Here is a 26140-nt window from a genome sequence, read left to right as displayed (position 1 = left end):
GTTGTGCTGCTTGGAAACACACTTAGATTCAGGTTGTCTTATTGGAGGGTGCAGAAGCTTTTTGAAGAATAAACAAGAACCCATGACATTTTTTTACAGTCTTATCTTGAGCAACTAACAAGCTCTTCTTTTGTAGCTTCTTGAAATAAAGATTTGGATTTGAACATGGCATTCGGTGACATTGTAGTGTAATTAAACCTAATTTCGAATAGGTTTAGAAATGTTATAAAATAATCAATATTAAACTTAACATAGTGTTCGTTTTCATTATTTTGACCCCATACATGACTTCAAAACTTTTGCACAACATTTAAAACGTTTGCACCGTTTTTATTCGTGCAAACGTACAAAACCGTGTCACTTAATGTAAAGGGGATTGCTGTTCGAACAAAGTCTTTGTTATTAAAACGTCTATTCTTTAAATCTGTGTGTTTAATTTTGTTAAAGCAAGTGTATTGTGGGGCTCAAATAGGGATTTCACGGTACAACTGAAATCATTTCAAATTCTATACGGAGCATCAAAGCTATGTTAACTAAAAAATCAATTGATATTTACGTCGAACTCTCATGCCCATTTTGTTAAAACACGAGTCACGTGGGGGCTGTATGAATTTGTCTCCCACTGGCTTGTTTCTGAGGTCCGCTGCTCTCTAGGGCTCGAAATTAATACTGTCTCGCCAATTAAGTTCAGAGCGCCAATTAAGAGTGCTTTATGAATTCTTAGAGTAAAAACAAATCCAAAAACTTAAATGAGCAACAGAAGACACCATCGCAAAAATGAGTACCAAAATGTGACTAAACTATGATATAGCTATCCTAAACTAAATTTAATCTAATGTCGTGCTTCCGCCCGTTTTTCTTTAGTCACTGCATGCGTGGACATAAGAGAAACTTTTCTTTGCGTTGTTAGAATAATCACCTATTATACTGGATGGACTGAATAAGTAAAACAAAGATGTGGCCTTTTGGGATTTGGAAGCAGTGGCTCACAGCAGTCCATATGAGGTACAAAAGAGGGCGGCCATCAATAATGGATGATCCGATATATTCATTGTTTGTGAGTGTTTTCCTTTGCTTTAAACACTCACCTCGGAGATTTTTTAAAGAACGAATAATAGCCTATATCAATGAAAGCTTATTTTGGGAGTTTTGGGGGGAAATATAATGCTTATGGCATTAAAAGAAAAAAATTCAGAGAAATATAAATGTGAGGAAAATCATGCACATGAAAGAGATTGTTATAATGCATCTTCGGTAACGTTTTGTAGAACAATACGATTTAGAGGGGGTAAAAAGCAGGTTAGAGGGATGAAACAACCGAATTCACTGCGACACTGACGTTAATTGGACTTCTCACAGATACTCTGAGTTGTACATCCAATGCTGTCAGTAGGGCAGCGACTATTCCGCTCTTCTGGATCCTTTTGTTTTAAGCAGTCACGGGGATCTGTCCGGGGCCGGTGCTGTAGGCTATTACACCGAGGCGATCGGTAAAGCAGATCAATCCGAAAACCAATGGGTTCGAGCCAAAGGTAAACAGAAAATAATTTATTATGATCATATTAAGCACTGCATCGCAGAGACATCCACGTACAAAAAAGTAAGCATATGGAATTCATGAAACGGAGCGATTTCACTGGAGACAAAGACGTGGAATGTCCGTTTCGCGAAGGTTAAATAGTCTATCTCACTGCGCGTTAAACTAACAAGCAAGCCGCTCATATTAAGGGTAAAATGAAGCTTTCCAAAGCATCAAAGTTACCTATGTATTGAAATCATCGGTCGGGAAAAAAAAGGTAATTTGAGAAAGTCTTGAGTTACCATCAAATTATGGTCCAGCTGACATTAAAATCCCTGCAACAATTCGATACAGAGCGTATATCAAGAGTTCGAACAGCCAATAATCTCGAACGGAACGGCGTGACGTCAAAGTCCCGGTAGAAAAGGCGCGTTGGGTTTGCTCACGTTTGGAGAGGGAAGAGCGCAGGGAACCTCACTGTCTTCACTGGATTATACAAACCAAAAGTGTCCTCAACTCCTCCTCCTCCTCAATCGCTTACACGCTGATCCTACTACAAGCGGGACGAACAACAACAGGCTCTTATCGCAGCAAATGCTGTATATGTCAGGACAACCATCTCATTTGCTAGAACAAACCTTCGAGCTGATTTTTACCCGCACCCGAGCCGAAGCCTACTGAAGTTGGACATTTTTTTTTGTGTGCTGTGTGTGATGACAAACTGTCGTGGAGGAGGTGAAGAGACGAGGATGAAGATATAACCACTTGCAGAATCTGAATCGTCACTAGTCGTTCCTCCCAGGCTTTTCGGGATTATATATTTTGATTCTTCGGCGATGCAATAACGGATTGTTTTTGTGTAATGACCGGCTGCAGTCATGCTCCAAGACTGATTTCTGAAAAGACAAGAAAGAAAAACTGAGATTTTACACTGACAAATGCATGTCCAAAATGTGGTAACTGAAAGTTACTCTCGAAGAAATAGGAGGGTCCAGTGTCACACATGTAGAGGGGCTTCAGTAGCTGGTATGTCCTCAAAGCTCCGGAATGCTCTCATAGGCTAAACCAATCCGCCTGTACCGGGTGCATGCTTTGCGATCTCATACCTACTCTGATGCATTTCAAAGAATCTATCAGAATACGGAGTTGACACCTCTGATAAACGAATACCGTTTAGACCGAACGGGAATTATTTAGCGTGTGAGAGAAAGAGGTCATATGAACTGCACAGGGCTAGAAGTGCGTCTCACGGAAATCTTGGGTTGCAGATCTGACGGAAACACGTGCTATTCGGTCTCATCTGCGGCAACGATGCTTTTCCACGGTCTGCCTGGAGGCGAGATGCATGGTGTTATGGAAGAAATGGAGCGGAGAGGAAAGAGCGATTCGGCGACTATCAGCTCGGCCATAGATATGGGGGAAACAGAGACGGTAGGAGAAAGCCATGCCTCTCGCTCCAGGCGCTTGCTTGCTTGGAAATTCTAACAGCCTATGTTAACTGAACCGTTATTCAAACAGTGATTTAGAGGCCCAAAGATGTGATTTCGATCTTGTCCAACTTCAAACTTCTGCGATCCCAAATTACAGGCCTGGTCTTCAACGCATTGCTTGTAAATCTTTTGCCATGGGTGAATTGCGAATTGTTACAAAAAGCTACGATATGCTATAGGCCTATCGGTTTTTAATGGCTTACAATTCAGTTTAATTTCAGCTGATTATTCGATTAAAAATCGGTGAAATAATAATGCATTAGCGACCAAGAAAATCCCTGTTCGGTTTTGTACAGTTCCCTTTTTTAAAAATACTTATGGTCATTGCTCAACTTTAAGGTGACGCGAAATTCATAATTTAATTTATTTATATATCTACCAGTGAGATAACTATGATAAAATAATTATCAGGCGTCATAATTGAACTTAAATAAATTGAAATAGTTTTGGGTCGTAATATCTGTGATTAATGATAAAAAAGAGACAATTACCGTTAATTCCTTATTATGTATGTTTCTTTGGCAACAATGCACTTATGATGCTTAAAACTATTTTAATATTTTTAACACCGTATCTTATTTTTTTTACGATAGCAAACCCACAATTACAAATAAAGTAATTGTAAAGAATAACATGTTTTTTTTATTACACAAATGTATAGACGTGTTTCATAATTAATAGCACAGTGTTTAGTGTATCTAAGGCCACACAACACGCCGAACGTAAACACGATAAAACGAGCGCAGTTTTTGATTAATGTGCCTCACATTTTTCCAAAAATTGTGCCTTTGTTAAAAAAAGAGGGATGCATTATCATTCCTCTTTTTATCCACGATCTTCCGTTGTCACGGGGAATAATAAAAACAAATCAATGGTGAATATACACTTATGTTTATCTTCTGAATTTGATCTCACGCCCCTCCCATTCTGTACAGAAGTGAACACTAGTAATACCTCAGTCTTTGGACATTTTTAATCAGCATATGCGTAAAATAGTTTGGTGTTTACAGAACACTTTAAATAGGCTACACATCATATTTTATCTTGTACCAATCTGCCATTAAATCACGTGTAATCAGAGTTAATGGTGGCGAAAGAGTGTTTGTAATGAGCCCGTTGGTCGTGTGTGTGTTTCTGCAGAACATGCCTTCCATCAGCGGGGAGCGGGTGGCTCTGTGTGCGGGCTGCGGAGGCAAGATCTCGGATCGCTATTACCTGCTCGCCGTGGACAAGCAGTGGCACATGCGCTGTCTGAAGTGCTGCGAGTGTAAACTCAACCTGGAGTCTGAGCTCACCTGCTTCAGCAAAGACGGAAGCATCTACTGCAAAGAGGACTATTACAGGTGAGCAAACTCATTCGTGATCTCACGCTTTCGTTGTGGTTAAATAATAAAAAGGCTAAACTTAAAGACCTGCTGTTTGTATATGTGAGACGTGGATTTGTCATTAGGCCTATAAAAAGTACCCCATTATATAAAAAAAATCCAGAGAAGATTTTTTGTAGATTAATGCATGTAATTGTACAAATTAAAACGATTATTAAAAATACTGAAAATTGCAAGGCGTGATTTTTTTTGTTGCCTAAAAATCGAACGTTTTTGTTTAAATCAACGAAACATTGTGATGATTTTATTTTTGTTTATAGATTTTACTTGTGAAGACGTCATGATGCAATTTAATAATTGCGATAACAATTTCAATAATCCAGAAACCGATTTTACTCGTAAAAACATGCCCGAATTGTGTTGCATATATTTTGCAGTGTAAAGTGACTTTGGACGTCATTATAAAACTAAATAATCCAGATACGATTTATACCTCAAGAGCTTGAATCATTTGCTTTGTTTGGGAGGGGAAAAATGAGTAAAACAAAAGCGCCTTACTCTGTGATGTCTGGATGATATTTAGCTGACCGTGCACTGATTCTGTATGTCATTGTAGCAACAATTTAATAATCAGAGGGAGGCGCGAGGCCTATTAGGATAATCATATAAGTGAAGGCTTTACCATTTCCAGCACACGTCAATCTCAATTGTAAATTATTTAGCAATTATTCCCGACGTGATTATTGGCGAGGCTGAATTCTATTGCATTTGTTCACGCATCCTGCTGTTTTGTGCTCTCCTCTTCAACATTTATTTAAGATAACAAATAATTTACAAATTATGAGAAGCAGCTCATTTAAGGTCAGGCTCGTGAGTGGTGCTGGTTGAAGTGTGCTGAAAGGTCACAGCTGCTCTATTCTCCCGCAGAAGGTTTTCGGTGCAGAGATGTGCCCGGTGCCACCTCGGGATCTCGGCCTCGGAAATGGTCATGAGGGCCAGGGATTTGGTGTACCACTTGAACTGTTTCACCTGCACGACTTGCAACAAAATGCTGACGACTGGGGACCACTTCGGCATGAAAGACAGTCTGGTGTACTGCAGGCTACACTTTGAAACGCTCATCCAGGGAGACTTCCCCACGCATTTCAATCACACGGATGTAGCGTCTAATAAAGGACTGGGCAGCACGGGCCCTCTAGGACTGTCTTATTATAACGGCGTGAACACGGTGCAAAAGGGCCGGCCCCGAAAGAGGAAGAGCCCTGGGCCCGGAGCGGACTTGGCTGCTTATAATGCAGGTGAGACATATTGGCGTTTTGTTGTTGTTGCTGGTTAACTGCTCTGGTTTTATTCTTTGCATTCATATTTCATCTGGCACGAGGTGCAAGCCGATTTCCTATCTGAAGTTGCACAACTTTTTTTAAGAGCGCGTAGTAGGCTAATGCGTTCACTGAGATTTCGGTGTATTTCCAGGTTTACAAAACTTTTTTGGGCTGCACTACCTAACGAAATCGTTTCAGAGCAAGACAAAAGAAGAAACCCGGCCAACAGCATGATGGTGGATTAATAAAAGCAGTGACATTTCGCTTAAACAATACTATTCAGCTACCGCTATTTTCAACAATAATTACGAATATGTTAAAACAATTAATTGCAACTACAATAAACAGCTTTCTAAAACGAAAAAGTGTCTAAATCAAGCGGGAAATATTTAAAATAGCATTTCTGGATCATTGGATTTTTTTTTTAAGTTAGTTTAAATAATATATATTTAAAGTGTGTTATTTCGTTAAAGATTTTGTAATTCAAATTCGTTTGAGAAGATTGCGTTTAGAAAAAAAAAGCACGTGATGATGGATTTATGAAAGACCGCTATCCTTAATTAGTAATATAACATAGTAATGCATTAAACGTTTTATCTCGTACCGTGCATTTAAAACAAATGTTTAACACAAGAAACAATAACATAACAGGCCTATATATGTTCACTTCTTTACTACGTAAAAGGCAAAAAATGCGCCACTTTGCAAGACAATCGACACACATCACAGATTTCTACTAAGCACTTGAGCTTGTGCTGAACAATTTGGAACAACGTGACTTGTTCGCTCGGGCATTTCGGGCCCCTCAGCGGGGCATTTGGGCCCCTGCTTGAGGACCAAACAGAGGAATGATGACGACTACAGAGACTGACAAGTGGAAAATGGCTTAGATGCTAGTCGAGACCTCCAGAAGATTAAATACAAGTGAAAGGAGAAAAGAAAGAAAGAACGATTCCCAGGCGAATTCAGACGAATTAATTTACCCCGGGTTTTGCTCTAGAAACTAAATACAATGTCGTGCACGTGTCCAAACAAAGCATATGATAGAGCAGAAACGTTTACGCGTATTCATTATTTTCTTTGGTTCAAGCATTTAACGCCAATACAAAATTAATGAACGAAATAAAAAAGAATTGTAGAATCGTTAATAAGTCAGAGTATGTCCTGGTCTATATCGCAAACTAGCCTGTAAAATACAAGTTTACCTTATATCTCCAAGCTCTAAAAATGTGTAAATGCTTTGTTTTCTTTATCACTTTTTGTTTTGTTGCTTTGTAAATCTTGTTGTCTAGGCGTCGATAATTGAAGTTGGCAAAATTATCACAACTGCGGGTTTTTTTTTTTTTGGTGGACTAACCCGCTTCTGAAGAATTGTTACATTTACAAGGACTTAAAATGGAAAAAAAAGAAGTCAAATGAAAGTTTTTGAAACCGTTTGACAATGCACGAGTTAAGCAGAGTGAGTGAACTTTGCTGTTTCTCTCTGACACAGTCAGATCATTGCTGCCCCCCTCAGCTCACACTTTAAACAACAGCACAGGGAGATCAAACCCTGGAAAACAAGAACAATAAAGACAGTTTTCGTATTATTGCAGTACTCCAGAACATAAATAATTCTGTGCTCAGTAAAGATAACTGCTCTTGACGTGCATCACTGTAGTAAAGGTAACAGTATTTCTCAATGGCCATATTTATATCAGGAAACATTTGTTCGCCATGTGCAGCGTTGTAAAGCATTCAAGGTTAATTATCTGAAGTGTTGATCAGACCATTTTCAATGACTAATATTTGTAGTTGTCAGAGAAAACATAATTCTGAACTGTCATGCGTCTAGCAACACATAAACTTCTGCCAAGAATTTGGAACTGGCGCAAACACATTTCTGACACATTCAGACGGGCTTATCTACTAAACACTTGTGTCCAAAGATGGATAGTGTGGGCTTTTTCACCATCAAATCCTAGACATCATAAAACACAAACGAAGATATGGCCATATGTGGGGGGGTGGGGTTGCTGTAAAAACGGGTAAACCCACCAGAGCTTTAACTCCGCTGCTACATGATAAAAATCATGATGCAGACGTGCATGCTTTCAAAACATGTCAATTGCATTTACAATCAAATGTTTTCAAAAACAGACAAAAAGAGCATGATGCAAGACTGAAGCATAATGCAGATTATTATGCATGCAGTAAGTTGCAAACACAGCAACATGGTGGCTGCTTTATGTGGTCAGTTTGAACACATTGCTGGAGTGCCATCAAAGAAACCACCTCATCGGATGTATTGTTTGCTCAGGTTTTCTGCATTTATTCAAACCCCAGCATTATAGAAAACTTAATTTGCATGTCTTGTTTTAATACCGTGGCTCAGCTATTGAAATGTTTGGACTATAGAGATCTTGGGGATCAATATCAGGAGCACAGCTAATCGATTGTCTGTTTTTTTGATCCAGCTTTGAGCTGCAATGAGAACGATGGCGATCCCATGGACAGAGACTCGCAGTACAGCACCAGCCAGAAGACGAAGCGCATGAGAACGTCATTTAAACACCATCAGCTGAGGACCATGAAGTCGTATTTTGCCATCAACCACAATCCGGACGCCAAGGATCTGAAACAGCTGGCACAGAAAACAGGGCTCACCAAACGCGTCCTACAGGTCAGAAACGATTGTTTTGCAGTGCATTTCTGCTTTGAGATGTTCGTTTTTATATCGACTGAAAAAAGAGCATTACACATTCCTTCACTTTTGCAACAAATTAGACTTATTAAAAATGACTAAAGGAATGAAGATTGTAATCAAATGTTAATCACATGCCTGTTCTCCTCAATGGAATGATATAATTTGCTTCTAAAAAATTAGAAAACTGAATGAATAACATGCACGAATAAAGCGCGAGGAACCTGGAAATAAAAGAAAATGCTGTTGGGAACAGTTTACAATAAGGTTCCATTGGTTAACACGAACTAACAATGCAAAAAACTTCTAAAGCATTTATTAATATTAGTTAATGTTAATTTAAACATTTACTATGCTGTAAAAAAATGGTGTTTCAACTTAAAAAAAGTGATTGTGCTGCCCTAAAAATGTAAGTTTAGTCAACTCAAATATCCTAGTTGTTACTTCACATTTCAAGTTGACCAATTTTAATTTTAAGGCAGCACAAACACTTAGTTTAAGTTTTTTCATTGAATATTATTTAATGGACCTGAGCTGGCATGAACTATGAACTGTTGCATTTTTATCAATTCTATCAATTTTATAAATTCAGTATAATAAGTTCCTATTAATCGATGCATTAACTAACAATGAGCAATACACTAACACTTCACAATAAGGTTCCATTGGTTAACATGAACTAACAATGTAAAATACTTTTGTATTTATTAATATTAGTTAATGTTAATTTAAACATTTACTATGCTGTAAAAAATGGTGTTTCAACTTAAAAAAGTGATTATGCTGCCCTAAAAATTTAAGTTGAGTCAACTCAAATATCCTAGTTGTTACTTCACATTTCAAGTTGACCAATCTTAATTTTAAGGCAGCACAAACACTTAGTTTAAGTTTTTTCATTGAATATTATTTAATAGGCCTGAGCTGACATGAACTATGAGCTGTTGCATTTTTATCAATTTAATAAATTCTGTATAATAAGGTCCTATTAATCGATGCATTAACTAACAATGAGCAATACACTAACACTTCACAATAAGGTTCCATTGGTTAACACGAACTAACAATGCAAAAAACTTATAAAGCATTTATTAATATTAGTTAATGTTAATTTAAACATTTACTATGCTGTAAAAAATGGTTTCAACTTAAAAAAAGTGATTATGCTGCCCTAAAAATGTAAGTTTAGTCAACTCAAATATCCAAGTTGTTTCTTCACATTTCAAGTTGACCAATCTTAATTTTAAGGCAGCACAAACACTTAGTTTAGGTTTAACATTTAATATTATTTAATGGACCTGAGCTGATATGAACTATGAGCTGTTGCATTTTTATCAATTCTGTCTAACAAGGTCCTATTAATCGATGCATTAATCGATGCATTAACTAACAATGAGCACTTCACAATAAGGTTCCATTGGTTAACATGAACTAACAATGTAAAATACTTCTAAAGCATTTATTCATATAAGTTAATTTAAACATTTACTGCTGTAAAAAAATGGTGTTTTAACTTAAAGTGATTGTGCTGCCTAAAAATGTAAGTTTAGTCAACTCAAATATCCTAGTTGTTACTTCACATTACAAGTTGACCAATCTTAATTTTAAGGCAGCACAAACACTTAGTTTAAGTTTTTTCGTTGAATATTACCTGAGCTGACATGAACTATGAGCTGTTGCATTTTTATCAATTCTGTATAATAAGGTCATATTAATCGATGCATTAAGTAACAATGAGCAATACATTGGTAACACTTCAAAATAAGGTTTCATTAGTTAACATGAATTAAGAATGAATACTTCTATAGCGTTTATTAATCTCAAATGTTTAATTTTAACATTTGCTAATACATTATTACATATTAATGTACAGTGAACTAATATGAATAACTTTAACAAAGATGAACAAATACTGTAACAAATTGTTCATTGTTAGTTAATACATTAACCAATGTTAACAAATGAAACCTTATTGTAAAGTCTTAAAAATTAAATTAGTGTAAGTGTTACCCAGCTGTGTCGGATACCATTGAAACAAGAAAAAACTAAATGCTGTGGCAAAACGACCGAGGGACAGACGGAAAGAAAAAATACGAGCTGAACGAAAGAAATTCAAAATAAAATCTCAGTAATGTTCGTCCCCTGAGCATCACATCATCTACCGTCTCGGTTTGCAGGTCTGGTTCCAGAACGCTCGGGCCAAGTTCAGACGAAACCTCCTGCGTCAGGAGAACACGGGAGTGGACAAGGCCTCGGACGGGTCGACCATGCCTGGAGGAACACCGTCCGGACCCGCCTCGGAGATTTCCAACGCCTCCATGAGCCCGTCCAGCACCCCTACCACCCTCACAGACCTGACCAACCCCACCATGCCCACCGTCACCTCGGTACTGACCTCGGTGCCAGGCAGCCTGGACGTACACGAATGCCGGAGTCCATCGCAGAGCACCTTAACCAGCCTCTTCTGATGCTCGGCTCGGACACACATTTGCACAACGCGAGCACAGCGACGCGTCACCTTCGTCTGCTTCCTCCGAAGACCTTTCATGGGTGCGGGTCTCAACAGCCATCGAAGTCAGAAGTCGTGCTTGCAAAGCATAGTCACTCTCATACTACATCTGTCTGATACATAAACCGATCTACCTGGGCATCTTTTGTACCTTTACAGATGTGGCCAATCCAGACTTTATGAGGACTATGAATGGAGAAAAATAGACTTAAGCGGAAAAGAGAAACTCTTTGTTTGGCCACGAGTCTCTTAAGAGTGTTCTGGCATCTGTTGATAATAGTCTTTGAAATGACTGATTTGCATTTTTATTTTTCCATGTGTTTTCCCCAACCATGTTTACAGAGAGAGACTGAGCTGCAGCTTACGGGAAAATCATTTGTTTGTCAACTTCTTATTTATGTTCACGCACAGGGGTCAGTGTGAGGAAACTGGATTATAATGTGAATAATTACGAGATGAGAACAGCGAAACTTAGCCTGACTGTCACGTGCCTTATCCTGCAGTGTAGTCACTGAAGCCCCTTTAGCAACGCTAAACCAACTACATCGGGAAATGTGTTTTAATTGGTCGGATGGTGAAAATGGTTGAGTGAATCACATGCGCGCACACATGCATACAGAGGAAGAGCTGATCATGTACTCTCATTCCAACATATTACCTCACACAGAAATCACTGGATCTGATAGCAGTACGTATGAAACCTGAAAATCTCACGAGATGACAATGCACTGGGAGGGAAAATGGCCGCGGAGAGTTTGTAAAAAGACAAACCTTGATCGGAGGAGCGTCATGCAGCGGAGCTCATCGCAAACAAACACTGATTTATGGAATGAAACACTTTTTTCCCCCTCATTCGGTTAGGTGATTTTTTTCCTCAACCATTAAGATGTGACAGTGTTGGAGACAGGGTAAATGTTTCCATGGTAACCAGAGGCTGCTTGTTGAAATGCTGTACAGTTTTGACAGATTATTGAGAAATTTCGAGTCCACTCCCTGCAGTATCCCCTTTGATGTAAATCTTCAGTTCTGTAAAAAATATTAAAAAAATGAATCACTATTTTTTTGTGGTCCTCATTATTTCACCGATTTCAATGCACAAACATACAGTGAAAGTGGACGTGAACAGATTAAGACGAAGCCCGTTTGATCAGTGGTGTTATGGTCATTTATAACTGAGAATCTTAAAGCCAAACGCACTTTGGTGTTATCTGATAATACACACCACGTCACACACTACATGCTTGCATTTCAACAAACACAAGCAAATAAATGATTATTACATTTTCTTCAACACACTGCATCAGTGAGTGAATTACGGAAAAAAATGGGGATGCACGATATATATCGGCCACCATATCGGTCAATATATGTTCATTTTAATGTTATTGGACCTAATAAGAAAATTTGGCCAGTATATTAAAGCTGAAAAATAATGGATTATTTTCTTCAGCTGAGACGCTTCAGATGTGCAGTTCAACATGGTGGTTTTGAACAGCTTGAAATATGATTAAAATCACTTCAAAAAGGAGAATACTGTTATGGGCCAAATTAAATTATTAAGAACATTATAATCATGTGCTTGGGACATGGCTTTTAATGGTGAGAATGGTGTAATCAGGCTGTTAAAAATGATATAAAAATGTATTTGGATTTACATTCATCTGCCAATATATCGGTTATCAAATACAAAGAATTATCGGTATCGGCCAAAATTCTCAGTGCATCCCTAAAATGTTGAAGTCATTTCAACTTAAATTACATGAGTAATCAAAAATGAGTTGAATCTTGTATAACTTGTTAAAAAAAAAAGTTGAAAATTGCTTAACTTGTTTGTTATATGTTGTCATAACTTATTGATCATATCATTTTTTTACAGTGTACATAGTTTAAGAGATTTTGGCAGCTTTATGATCTGGGTCCTGAACAGTATTTGGCTTTATCACATGAATAAACTGAGACAATATGAAACCAGCTTTCATTAAACATTACAGAAGTGAAACCTGAACAGTTTTCTATACATAAAAACCGAGGAACACAAATGCTTTACAGTAATATTAGCCATAAAATAACACTACATTAATTAAACAAGAAATGCAACACATAGCGTCTCGGTTGGGTTTTGTCGGTTCTTGTACACCGTGTGTGTGTGTTATTTCTGAGTTGAAAACCTCTTGTGACTAGTAGAGTACAAAACCTGGAATTTATTATGATAATTATTTGAAATTGTTGAACAGTGGAGCATTTGGAATGCAAGTTTATTACGGCCCATGTGAAATATATGGTCACCCAGTCATACATACCTGGATGTTTGGCACTCGCAGACATCCGCCGACTGGAAGCAGAAAAGCCGGGAAGCTCCCGTTTTCACGCACATCAACACGTCGGCCTCGACACACGATGTTTCCCAGTGCAAACAAGGCCTTCAGTGAACATTAGGTCAGTGACTCTCCACGTCTCCGGTTTCTCTCGCCGCTGTTTGTTGAAGTGAGTGTGACTGGGGTTGTGGAGTGGTCTGGCGTGATGCCCGCCGCTCGGGCTCCTGGAGGGCTGGCAGACTGGGGTTGTAATGGGCTTACGATGGGTGCCAAAGCCAGCCAGCCACCGTGGAAGCCAATGTGGTGCCCAGATGTACAGCGCACTCCCACAAAAAGCCACACGATGAAGGCTTTAATAGAGAGAGAGCCTGCTATTTAAAACACACTACAGCCTTTTTGGAAATAGCTGGTCCAATAAACTTTAATATGGAATATTATGACTGTGCAGAATCCGAGGCTCATCACACCGGTTTGGATGTTTGTGACGTGCCCCAGTGAAGTCTTTAAGACTTTGCAGTGTGTCTGAGGTCTTTTTGTTGCAGACGTTATGTTATGGCGACAGGCTACACCCAGATCTTTTCCAAAAGCTTGTTTTCTTTGTGCTCGAGCTGCCTGGATCAGACCTGGACGATTGAAACTTTCAACTCGCATAAAATAAGAAATGCTTCTAATCAACCGCTGAGATTAGAGGTTAAATAGCAGACAAGTGCACTAAGCCAATCTCTGCTTGCGTTTACTTGGAAAATCATACAGTAAAAGAACCGAAAATACATTTATAACTTGAGTAACACTTTATAATAAGGTCCATTTGTGAAGATAATATGAACCAACAATGAGAAATTCTTCCTTAATTTGAACATTTAAGAACACATTATTAAAATTTTTGTTAATATTTGTTAAAATATTTTTTGTCATTGTTAATATTATTTAATGGACCCGAGGAGACATGAACTGACTAACAATACGTACAGTATGTTACAGTGTTGATTAATCTTTGTCAACAAATTGAATATAACTGTTCATTGTTAATGTTAGTAAATGCATTAAATGATTAGTTCACTTCAAAATGAAATTTTCCTGATATTTTACTCATCCAAGATGTTCATGTCTTTCTTTCTCCAGTCGAAAAGAAATTACGTTTTTTGAGGAAAACATTCCAGGATTTTTCTCCACATAATGGACTTCAATGGCAACCAAAATGTTGAAGATCCAAATCAATGCAGTTTCAAAGGAAGGGCTTCAGAGGCTCTGCACGATCCCAGACGATGAATAGTGTCTTATCTAGAGAAATGATCGGTCATTTAAAAAAAAATTTTGTTTAAAAAATGACTATACTTTTTAACCTATATTGCTCATCTTGCGCTGCTCTGCGACGTGCAGCGGATTGCAAAGGTCGTAAAGGTCACGCTAGATGTAGGCGGAAGTATCGCCCCCGTGTTCACAAAGAGCTCGTACAAAGACTAATACAAACATCCTTTAGCAAAAAAAGGTAAAACAGCGATGTCAGGCAATTTTGAAGTTGAATATAGTGTGTTTTTTTGGTAAAGGGCGTTTGTATTAGTCCTCACAAGTTCGCTTGGGGCGGTACTTCCGCCTACGTCTAGCGTGACCTTTCCGACGTGATTGCGCAATCCTTGGCACGTCGCAGAGCAGCGCAAGATGAGCAATTTAGGTTCAAAAGTATATATATATATATTTTTTTTTAAATGGCCGATCGTTTCGCTAGATAAGACCCTATTCCTCGTCTGGGATCGTCTTGAATGTTTTCCTCAAAAAACGTATTTTCGACTGAAGAAAAAGACAATGAACATCTTGGATGAGATGGGGGTGAGTGAAATATCAGAAAACATTTCATTTTGAAGTGAACTAATCCTTTAACTAATGGGATCTTATTGTAAAAGGATACCATATTCTTATAATTGTGATGTTGCTGATAAACATTTATCAATTAAATCTAAAAATGTCATCACAAAACATGCACAATTATAGTAGCATATGGTAATCTCATGGTACTTTAATATATACTGTGATAATGAATGATTACCATTCTTAAAATATCATGGTATTTACATGGTACTTTAAAGAAAGTTGGGATGGAAAACGGACCAAATAAAAAATGTTTTGGTTGATTTCGGATTCATTATCACGTAACAATCACTAAAAATAATAATTGTTGCATGTGTATGTCAAAAAGCATACAGCTAGATGTCATTTTCTCCTTAATATGAGAAAATAATAATGTCTCCTCTCCATACTAGACATATTTAGTATATGTATACACTACCAGTCAAAAGTTTGGAATCATTAAGATGTTTTAATGTTTTTAAAGAAGTCTCTTCTGCTCACCAAGGCTGATTTTATGTTATTAAAAATACAAAAAAAAATCTGCAATATTGTGAAATATTATTAAAATGTATAATAGCCATTTTCTATATGAATATATTGTAAAGTGTATTTTATTTCTGTGATCAAAGCTGAATTTTCAGCATCATTACTCCAGTCTTCAGTGTCACATGATCCCTCAGAAATCATTCTGATATGATGATTTGCTGCTCAAGAAACATTCATGATTATTATCAATGTTGAAAGCAGTTGTGTTAAAAATTTTTTTTTTAGGATTCTTTGATGAATAGAAAGTTAAAAAGAGCAGTATTTATCTGAAATCAAAAGCTTTTGTAACATTGTACTAACGTTCAAAAGTTTTGAGTCGGTAAGATTTTTTTTGGGGGGGGGAAGAACTTAAAGAAATGAATACATTTATTCAGTAAGGATGCATTAAACTGATCAAATGACATTAAATACATTTATAATGTTGCAAAAGCAGATAAATGCTGTTCTTTTGAACTTTCTGTTCATTAAATAATCCTGAAAAAAATGGTAAACAAACGTTTTTATTAGAATGATTTCTGAAGGATCATGTGACTAAAGACTGGAGCAATGATGCTGAAAATTCAGCTTTGAATCACAGAAATAAATTGCATTTTAAAATATATTCAAATAGAAAAAAGTTATTTTAAATTGTAAAAATATTTCACAATATTACTGTTTTTGCTGTATTTTTGATCAAATAAATGCAGCCTTGGTGAGCAGAAGAGACTTCTTTCAAAACCATTAAAAAATCTTAGTGAGTCCAAACTTTTGACTGGTAGTGTATATACATACACACACATATACATATATATATACATATATATGTGTGTGTGTGTGTGTGTGTGTGTGATTCAGGGTGATTGGGACACTTTTTCCAAGTCATCTCAATGGCAAAATGTGTCCCAATCACCCTGAAATCACCCATACATACATTTATACATATACATATATTACATTTACGTGGTACTTCAAGAATACCTTGTATTGCAATGGGAAATGTCTGAAAAAAGCTAGGCCTATATATAATATCCATATATTTCTATATTTTAGTAGACACGTAGTATATATACTACATTTTATATGGTACTTCAAGAATACATTTGTTGTTGCAAAGGGAAATTCCCCAAAAACATGGTAATAACATGCTACTTTTTTGTGTTGGTTATTCAAGAAAATAATTATTGCATGTGTACATCAAAAAGTACAGCTAGATGTAATTTTCTCCTTTATATAAGCAATGCTTTCTAAGCAGTGATGACAGGAGATTCGCTGCTATGTTTTTAGCCCTCGTTCGCTGCATCGCTCATCTTTGCCCAGGGCAAAGGATGGTCATTGCCTTTGGCTACGAAACCCTCAGCCTTTGGCAAAGCAACAGTCCACCCCTGTTCAGAGCAGACTGACTTCAGTCAACAACAAACTTAGCCTTAGTCTGGGTCAGGCTTCGCACAGATTGGCTACAAGATACATTTAACCATCCTCATGTAGCTGCTGGCAGGCATACTCACTGTTGATTAGAAGCTTAAGTTGATCTCAGATTCGCCAACAATAAATCTCAAAGAGATACGTATAGGGCGCGTTTCCCAAAAGCATTGTTAGCCAACTATGGTCGCAGGTTCAGTCGTTATTAGCATAGTTTACAGAGTCTATTTCCTGAAACTATAGTTCCAACGAACATTCGCAAATACCATCTCAAAGTTTGGTTTAACCCTTAAATGCATGAATGTTTCGCCAATCATTATTACATATTTGGGTCTTTAGCGCCCCGGATCTATATCAAACACGGATGTAATATAAAACTCTCCTGATATAAGAGTAACAATTACAGAAGAATAAAATAAAGCGTATTTTGTTACCTTTTGTAGCTTGAAAGGGTTCAGTTTGAGCAGATGTTTTATACCTCGTCAGAGCTCCTTTCCCAGTACATTCAGCATCTGGCTCATATTCAGCATCTCAAACATATTCTCAAAACTATGATTTTAACATCTTCAAAATCAAAATTTTAATCGTTGACAGCTTCTTCATCATATCCACCATCAAGTGACAGTAATATTTGATGCCGTTTAGCACTTGCTCTGCAGTAAATCTGAGCCATTTCAAGTTTTGCTGATGATTCTTCCTATTATTTTGTTTTCTGTCTGCCGTAACTACGAGTGAAACGTCACTTCATCATTGTGTATCAGACACTGCCACCTTGTTGAATAAAGGTGAATTGCACTTATTCAGTCATAAAAATATTAAATTATTGTTCTGTGGAAAAAGTATACTTACACTTTTACACACCATAGTCATTAGCGACCCTATACAATTTTTTTTTACAAAAGATTTATGGGAAAACGGGCATTCTTTTATATATTTTGTCTTGTTATATTGCTTATAATGAATTGAGGAAAGTAGGTTGATGTCCAACTTAAGAAAATGAATGAGGAAGAGGGTATTGAATGACATCCCGGGTCACTAAAGACCCGAGGTATGCATTTAAGGGTTAAACGTCAACTCGACCTGTGGTTAGAAGCATATAGTTTCTTGTTTGCATGACATGTGGACTTAAAGGGGGGGGGGGGGGGGGGGGGGATGTAATGCTATTCATTCTGAGTTTTTTACACTGTTAAAGACTTGGATTCCCATGCTAAACATGGCCAAAGTTTCAAAAAAGTTCAAAAAGGTTCTGTGCCAAAAATACTCCTTCCGGTTTCTCATAAGTTTCGCAAAGTTTTTTCCGAGTATGGGCCTATGTGACGTCATCAAGGGTGGGATTTATTTGTACGGGGCATATGGGCACTTCTCCCGGAAGAGCGCGCACGCACACGTCGACCAGAGTGAGAGAGCAAAAGCACGCCCGGGAAGTCGCTGGCTACGCTGCACAGGTCACAGGACTTCACAAAATCAACAATGTCACCAAAGAAGTGTGTTTTTGGTTGTCAGGGCACCCTGTAAGGCTTCCCAGATAACCCAGAATTAAGGGGACAGTGGATGGAGCTTGTATTTCCGGAGCAGCAACAGAGTTGTGCAAGTGTTTTTGTTGCACATCAAGTAAACAGTTAATTCATCAATGGAACATGCGATGTATGGTGTGTGTTTAAATACATTTGTTTAGCTGACCACTGTGGGTGTCTATTTGTTTATTGTAAAAGCACTCCAAACAAAAATACACAAAGAGTGGGAAAATATGTTGAACTAAATGAATTATTTCATATTAAACCTAGTTCACACAAAGCGCGCTTCTTCATTCAAATGCACTAGTCTGACATGCAAAACCGTTCCCTTGCTCCTGCTAAGTCACATACAATAGTCCTTAAAACCAAATCATGTCCTCAATAAACGATGAGTAAACACACACAAATGTTGTAAAACTCGCGCATGACATGGTTTTCTAAAAACTGAAAATCATTTCAACTTTTAAAAAACTTGTCTCGAGACCTTGCGTTTTTCCCCATTACACAAGCCGCTAAGCAAATATATACAGTTACAGTACACACCACATAGAGACATCCTGCTGTAGTAGTCGTTGCTGCTCTGCTTCAATTTCAGCCTCTGGATCATATATGTTTGCCTGAATCTGATTGATAGCCATCGTTTATTTAGGACTTTTTTTCTCGTTTGCATGACGTGGACTTAATAAACCCTTATCTTGAGCAAAATAAGCAAGCTGACATTCAGTACAATCTTTATATTTTATTTCAAATAGGCTATATACAAATATCATTTACGTCTTTTAGTTTGTCAAGAGATTTAAATCACCGTTTTTGAAGAGTGCGCATGTGTGTACATGCTCTAGTAAGTAAGAATGAACCTATGATTCAATTCTAAATTCTATCCATTGCTGTGAATGTAATCGTAACACCAAGGACGATAACTATATAATTTTAATAATCGTTCTAATACCAAGAAAATAGTTAAGTCCAAACCACAAGCGACACAGGAAAATTACTTTTTTTCAGCTAACGACAGCCAATCAGAATCCATTCAGCTTAAAAGAACATGAACATTTAAAGTTGGCATAGAGACAGAGCGACACACGTCATAATCTGAAGACCACGCCCACCGGGGGGGGAAAACAATCAAACCGTCTCCATTGACTTTGCATTGCGTGAAGCGACCTTTTTGTCATTTTGTACTTATAACAAAAAACTGAACAATGTATAAAAGCTGATATGTGACAAGGTGTACAGCAAACAAGCTAAACAAAACCCAGAAGCAAAAACCCAGACGTTTTTATAAGCTGTTGACCCAAAAAACGAGCGTTTAAGTACAAAAAAGTGGATTCAGGCCATTGAGACAGAGCGCGCGGGTCATATTACACTATTTACTATTACCTATTTGCTATGGTAACCTAGCAACGTGTGTGTGTGTGCGCATGCGCCAGTCAGACCAGTTGCTTCATTGCAGTTTGGTACGGCAGAAATACATACATTCATTTTCAATAGAACGCTGCATTTGGCTTGCATTGCGGTGTATTTTAGGTGAAGCATCCGTTCGAAAAATCGCGTCACAACATCACGTCCCGGTGTATACAGTGAATGCATGCTGAAATTATTGTTGCGTGGCTACATAAAAGTTTAAGCATATGTGATGCATTGCCGCGATTGGTCTGACTGGCGCGTCAGAGAGACGAGGGTGCATGCGTATGTGTGTGTGTGTGTGTGTATGTGAAGGTTTTTTTTTTTTAAGGCTATACTCTCTTGCAATTGAACGTGAATACGTTTACTACTTAAAAACATCATATCTAGTCAAACCGCAGCACGACATCGCTACAAATACAGTATGGGATTAAAATCAGCAAACGTCAATGTATAGGCTTAGGCTACGTTACCATTGAAGTCGTACCGCTGTGGAATGCCAGGTCTACTTTGCAGTAGACATATTGCACCTTGTTCTCTTCTTTTTTAAGAATGTAATGATCCCAAACTTTTGACATTCTCTGCCGTTTATGGACATCTTTACTCTACGCCATCGCGCCAACTCGGTCCGTGTGAATCAGATCCCTGCGCGTATAGCGCGCCGCATAGGAATTTAACGAGGCTTCGGGGCAGAATTTTTGCCCCAAGGAATTTTTGTAATCGAGTTAATCGAGTAACTCGATGAATCGTTTCAGCCCTAGTGCATGGATAAAACACTTACAATACTGCAATGCTCCATAAACTAAATGAATTGTCAATTTTGATTTCATGGAGACTTTAAAGTGGCAGACAATATAACTGCAGCACGTGCTTATAATAAACAGAACGTATACAATTTATGGTTATAGTCATCGTTCTTGGTCTGAATGGGCCTTTACTGATTTTTTTATGCTCATAAGATTATTGCACTTTACCTTAAAGAAATGCTTATCAGAATGACTGAAATGACTGTCATTCAGAAATGACTGAGTCCGTCATGTGCTTCACTACTGGCGAGTTGCTGCCCATGTAAAGGCTCTGAACCCCTCAGATCAGATGCCATGTTTGTTAAGGCTGATGTGTGGTGGGTATTTTTTTTTACCTGTCTGCACTGCTCGGGCTCCTTCGACTTTTAGCATACGTGAGCGTGCCTGTGCTCCGGCCGGACTGGTGGGCATCATTAAACAGACAGCATTCGTATTTCCTCTGCCAGTCATTCTCCAGCTCCGAAACGCTTTCATCCGCAGAACACGCCACCACCTTGACTCAGGCATTCAAACATACAACATGTCAGAACCTCCATGCCAAAAACACGCTGACCCACAGCCCAGCTGTCCCTGCGGCTGGGAAACACACACACACACACACACACGCCAACCACTAGCGGCGGCATTCTGAGCACTTGCATTATGTCAATTATTGAGGAATGTTCTCATGATATATTTATCATGTGGTGATAAGCAGTAAACACTCTGGCCTGTATGTGTAAAGAGAAGAGAGTGATATTCCATTACAGCACATTAAATAAACATGCCATGATCAATTATTGATCTTCGACTAAGTTCATTAATGTGGCGAGTGTAAAGCATTTAATCTTAAGCATATTGAGCGTACGGCTGTGAGATGCTGCCTGTCTGCTGCTTTTAGTTAGTGATGTAATTATTTGATGAGGTGTTTAAAAACACCAATGGTACGTAACTGACACTTTGCATAAGGATGAGGTGTGAACATGACGTCAATATACTTTCTACAAAATGGGAGGCATTTGTGTCACTCATGTACACATGGGAAAAAATAAGGTTTTCTTTTCACAAGAATGGACTTTGCCTGCGCTTCCAACATCTCCAATATTTGCAAAATAATTATGTCAACAAAACATATGGAAATTAAATAGAAGCTATAGCAGTGGTGTGCGGGCGTGTTTTAAAATGAGGCAAACATTTTTTTTAAATGTATGCCCCAGTTACACTTAATATTCCTGGTTAAATAAACATTACATAGAAAAGAGATACCATGTGTCGTGGGCGCGTTCATGAGAGACTGGCGTTCCAGCGTATGACGGTGAGGATATGCTAGTTCTCGCGAGAACCAAGTTTGGATTTGCTCCATCCTCTGTGCTTCTGCATTCGCTACGCCTGCGTCCTATGCGGGAACGCCAGTCTCAAGTGAACGCGCCTACGACAGTTAGTGGAAGTTAGAGATTACAGTTTGTAAAGTTTTAAATATGGACATTTTTCTTACACAAACGCATCGCTTCGCTTCAGAAGGCCTTTATATAGGGGCATTTATATAGGGGCATCAAATAGGGGTGCTAGCGAGCACCCCTATTTAAGGTCAATATGCGCCCTCGATGCACACTTCTGCCGAGCCCACACTGGTGTGGGTTACACACAAGTGGCAACCTCCCGCAGTTTCTCTTGAAGCCAAAACGGAAGTGACTTAAACTGCAATTCATCGACTGGCCGCTAGAGACAGACTCCAGAAGGAGCAGAATCTTATTGAGCTCATGTTAAAATGCCCAACTTTACAGCAGAAGAACACATGTTTACAGTCTGGGACAAATTGTGGTTTTGGCCTATAAAGCTAATTTTGCCCTTCATGACGACTGTTAGGGGGGTGAATTTTTTTCTCATTCGTTTACATGATATAAAGCATTAACGTTCTGCATAATTAAGGGCGTGGCCACTTCGAGTGACAGGTGGATAGCCATTTATCTGCGGTCTGTTAGTCATCACGTCACTTCAGCTCCGCCCACATCCCGCCTCTTTGCCCAGTTTCTGTTATCCGGGAGTGATGCGCGATGACGCACTGCCAAGATGGCAACGGCCAGCTCGACCCTACTTTACGCTTCAACACTGCTCTTCAGAATCCAATGGGTGACGTCACGGACACTACGTCCATATTTTTTTTACAGTCTATGGTTACGCAGCGGACTTCTTCCCGGCAGTCAAAACGGCATTACGTCGTTAAAGTGCGGACTCAGAGGAAGACCGTGAGGGTTTAGGGTGCCATTTGGGACAGGGCCTACGACTACTCTCAGAGAAGCTGTCAATCTCATCTGTCAATCATGACGTCACACTCCCGCTTATAGACCATTTGGGTGTTTGCAAACATAGATGATGTGTTTTGTGGGCGGAGCCTACCTGGTGGCAGAAAATGACAGTTCTGCAAAAGCACTCTATGGAAATCATGTAATAAAACAATAAAAAGGTCATTTCGAGTTTATATCTCACAATTTTGACAATATCATTACATGCTTTGGGGGGTCTGTTAAAAGCATAGACGGTAAAAAATATGGACGTAGTGTCCATGACGTCACCCATAGGATTCTGAAGAGCAGTTTTGAAGCGTAAAGTAGGGTCGAGGTGGCCGTTGCCATCTTGGCAGCGCATCACCGCACGTCACTCCCGGATACAAGAAAATGGCCAAAGAAGCGGGACGTGGGCGGAGCTGAGGTGACGCAATGACTAACAGACAGCAGATAAATGGCTATCCACCTGTCACTCAAAGTGACAAACTTAATTATGCAGAACTTTAAGGCTTTATATAATGTAAACGAATGAGTTATAAAAAAAAAATCACCCCCCTCGCAGTTGTCATGAAGAGCAAAATTAGCCATATCCTCCTGGGACCCAGAAAAAAAAAGTTTTTTGAATTTAGTATTTTTTTATGCCATTGCGTTGTTTAGAGCATAAGAAACAAATGGAAAAAAAACATTTTTGAAAAATGATATTTTATTCATATGTTATGATATGTCCTCTGTAGTTGACACCAGGACTGAGTTGTTAAAAAAATTAAATGACATGAAATTGCATGTATAGGCAAAAACAATGGGATTTATTTTTAACTCACCAATCAATTTTTAGGTTTCAGGGTTTTTTTTTAAACAAACTTTATTTAAAGATGATTCTGAACTATGTTATGAAAGATATAATGAAATGCATTCATATACCATTTTACTTTATGAAATATGTGGGTAAAATGACAATACTTGGATTTTCCCATTCAATACAATGTATCTATTCACTGCATCTAATTTGCATATTAATGTGTTCTTGGTGCAACATGTAATGAAAAAAGAAGTGTAATAATGGGAGGAAAAATTGGCAACATTTTCAAAATAATATCTAATATTTCATAGGAATATTGATATGTAATTTCTTTCCCTGTTCACTTGTTATGTCTCCAAAATGCCTGATAAACATGATTTAAATCCTGGTGTCCACTATAGTGGTCATTTATGAAATCAATGCCCTGTTCTGTAACAGAAAGTCATATTTTGATTAGAAACCCCATAACATTTTCCTGAGATGTTGATTTATAACAAACAATTTGAAAATTAATCAGATTTAAATTATAATAAAAAAATATGATCATATTTCCATAAGAGTGCTCAACATTAATGTCAGCCATTTTTAAAGACCAAGAAGAAGTTGTTGTCCTGGTGAAACCTCCAAACATTTGGTATCCCTGCAAAGCCCCGAATGTGCTCTTTACTGGACATCCAGACTGTGACATGTGACATGTATGATGTCAGAGAAATTCACTAAAATATAATGTCCACTACAGTGGACAAAAGTCTATTCTTGGGTCCCAGGAGGATATAGACCAAAACCGCAGTTTGTACCAGTTTTAATCTGCTGTAAAGTTGGGCATTTTAACATGAGCTCAATGAGATTCTGCTGCCTTCTGGAGCCTGTCTCTAGTGGCCAGTCGAGGAATTGCAGTTTAAGTCACTTCCGTATTGGCTTCAAGAGAAACTGCGGAAGGTTGCCGCTTGGGTAAAAGTCAATGGGCTCAGGGCGAGCAAGATATACACAGCGTCTCGCTGTAACTGTACCTGTGGGTACTGCTGTTGGACAGTGTTATTTTGTAAAAATGAGTGACTTTTACACATTTTAATGTCAAATTTTGTAATATTTACATTGTTTTATTTTTGTAATATCAATTATTTTCTCATCCAGTTTTTTTGGGACGACACTGCCTCCCTTGCCTTGTCTTTTCTGCCACTTTTGATCAATTTAATGCATCCTTGATTAATAAAAGTGTTCATTTCTGTCAAAAAAAAGAATAATAATATTTTGAATGGTAGTGTATGAACATTTCATCCAACATTTCACCAATTCCACAAGGACAAGAGAAAGTTGCCGTCACATTATCTTATGTTTTGCCATGTTTGGCAGTACGGGAAAGATCTTAAAGGGGGGGTGAAATGCTGTTTCATGCATACTGATCTTTTGGCACTGTTAAAGACTTGGATTCCCATGCTAAACATGGACACCGTTTCATAAGCTAAGGTGGACGTTTGATGGGAGTATTTCTTTGCCAAAATTAGTACTTCCTGTTAGTCATAAGTTTCGGAAAGTTTTTTTCGATCATGGGTCCGCTTGACGTCAACAGGGCGGAATTTCCTTGTATGGGCCGTACGGACAATTCTACCGGAAGAGCGCGCGCGAGAGAGAGAGAGAGCGTGAAAGCAATAGGCTACGCCCATCAAAGCGCTGGCTCGTACAGATGGAATTTGCTTTTCCGGATCAGCAACTGAGTTGCGCAAATATTTATGTCTGTTCCCTGCATTTCGGTGCCGATTGTTTTATAAACATGGCCCAGTTCGACGCCGGATTTTCAGATCGCCTAATACTGAAGGATGGAGCGGTCCCAACGATAAAGGTCCCAACGTTGGAACCGCAGGTTTGACTGCTTCAAATGTCTGTTTTTGCCTATGCCCATCAAGTAGCCCAAACATGATCACGTATTGATCAATGGAGCATGCGATGTATAGTGTGTGTACATTTGTTTAGCTGGCCACTATATGTGTATGTTTGTGTATTGTAAAAGCACTCCAAACAACAATACACAAAGAGTGGGGAAATATGTTGAACTAAATAAGCGCGGTTCTTCATTCAAATGCGCTACTATTCCATGTCTTTCTATGTAAACACTAGCCTGACGCGCAAAACCAGTCCGCTTACTACAAATCATGTCTTCACAAACCACGCGTAAACACACACACACACATACACACACACACACACACACACACACACACACATTGTAACACTCGCGCTTGACATGGTGTTCTAAATAACACAAGCCGCTAAACATATTATATAGTTAGTGTAACTTATACCACATAGTTGACGTCCTGCTCTAGTCGTTTTTGCTGCTGCTCCTGTTCAACTTCAGCCTCTGGGTCTGATTCCGGATCATAGATGTATGGCTGTATCTGATTAA

At 38.4% G+C, this 26140-nt stretch overlaps 1 protein-coding gene across 2 annotated transcripts; it reads left to right on the top strand.

The window, feature by feature from the left end:
* Positions 1–1969: 1969 nt before the first annotated feature.
* Positions 1970–11904, top strand: lhx2b (LIM homeobox 2b). 2 transcript variants are annotated; one of them, XM_079826411.1, is made up of 5 exons: positions 1970–2950; positions 4150–4352; positions 5262–5632; positions 8113–8318; positions 10514–11904. In XM_079826411.1, the coding sequence occupies exons 1-5, from the start codon at positions 2738–2740 to the stop codon at positions 10802–10804; spliced, it is 1284 nt and encodes a 427-aa protein (XP_079682537.1). In that variant the 5' UTR covers positions 1970–2737; the 3' UTR covers positions 10805–11904. The 2 variants fall into 2 exon arrangements, with proteins under 2 accessions (XP_079682537.1, XP_079682538.1); XM_079826412.1 differs by having other exon boundaries at positions 1970–2545; positions 10514–11903.
* Positions 11905–26140: the final 14236 nt, after the last annotated feature.

This window comes from Gobio gobio (genome assembly GCF_949357685.1).
Source record: "Gobio gobio genome assembly, chromosome: 10".
NCBI classification, from domain to species: Eukaryota; Metazoa; Chordata; class Actinopteri; order Cypriniformes; family Gobionidae; genus Gobio; species Gobio gobio.
This window is presented reverse-complemented; position numbering and strand designations above follow the sequence as displayed.

What these genes read in the sequence shown, in the direction of transcription:
- lhx2b (XM_079826411.1), top strand. Translation starts at nt 2,738, where the DNA reads ATGAACTGCACAGGGCTAGAAGTGCGTCTCACGGAAATCTTGGGTTGC. An exon ending in ATATGGGGGAAACAGAGACG is followed by an intron (nt 2,951 to 4,149) that starts GTAGGAGAAAGC and finishes GTGTTTCTGCAG; the next exon opens with AACATGCCTTCCATCAGCGG. An exon ending in TCACCAAACGCGTCCTACAG is followed by an intron (nt 8,319 to 10,513) that starts GTCAGAAACGAT and finishes CTCGGTTTGCAG; the next exon opens with GTCTGGTTCCAGAACGCTCG.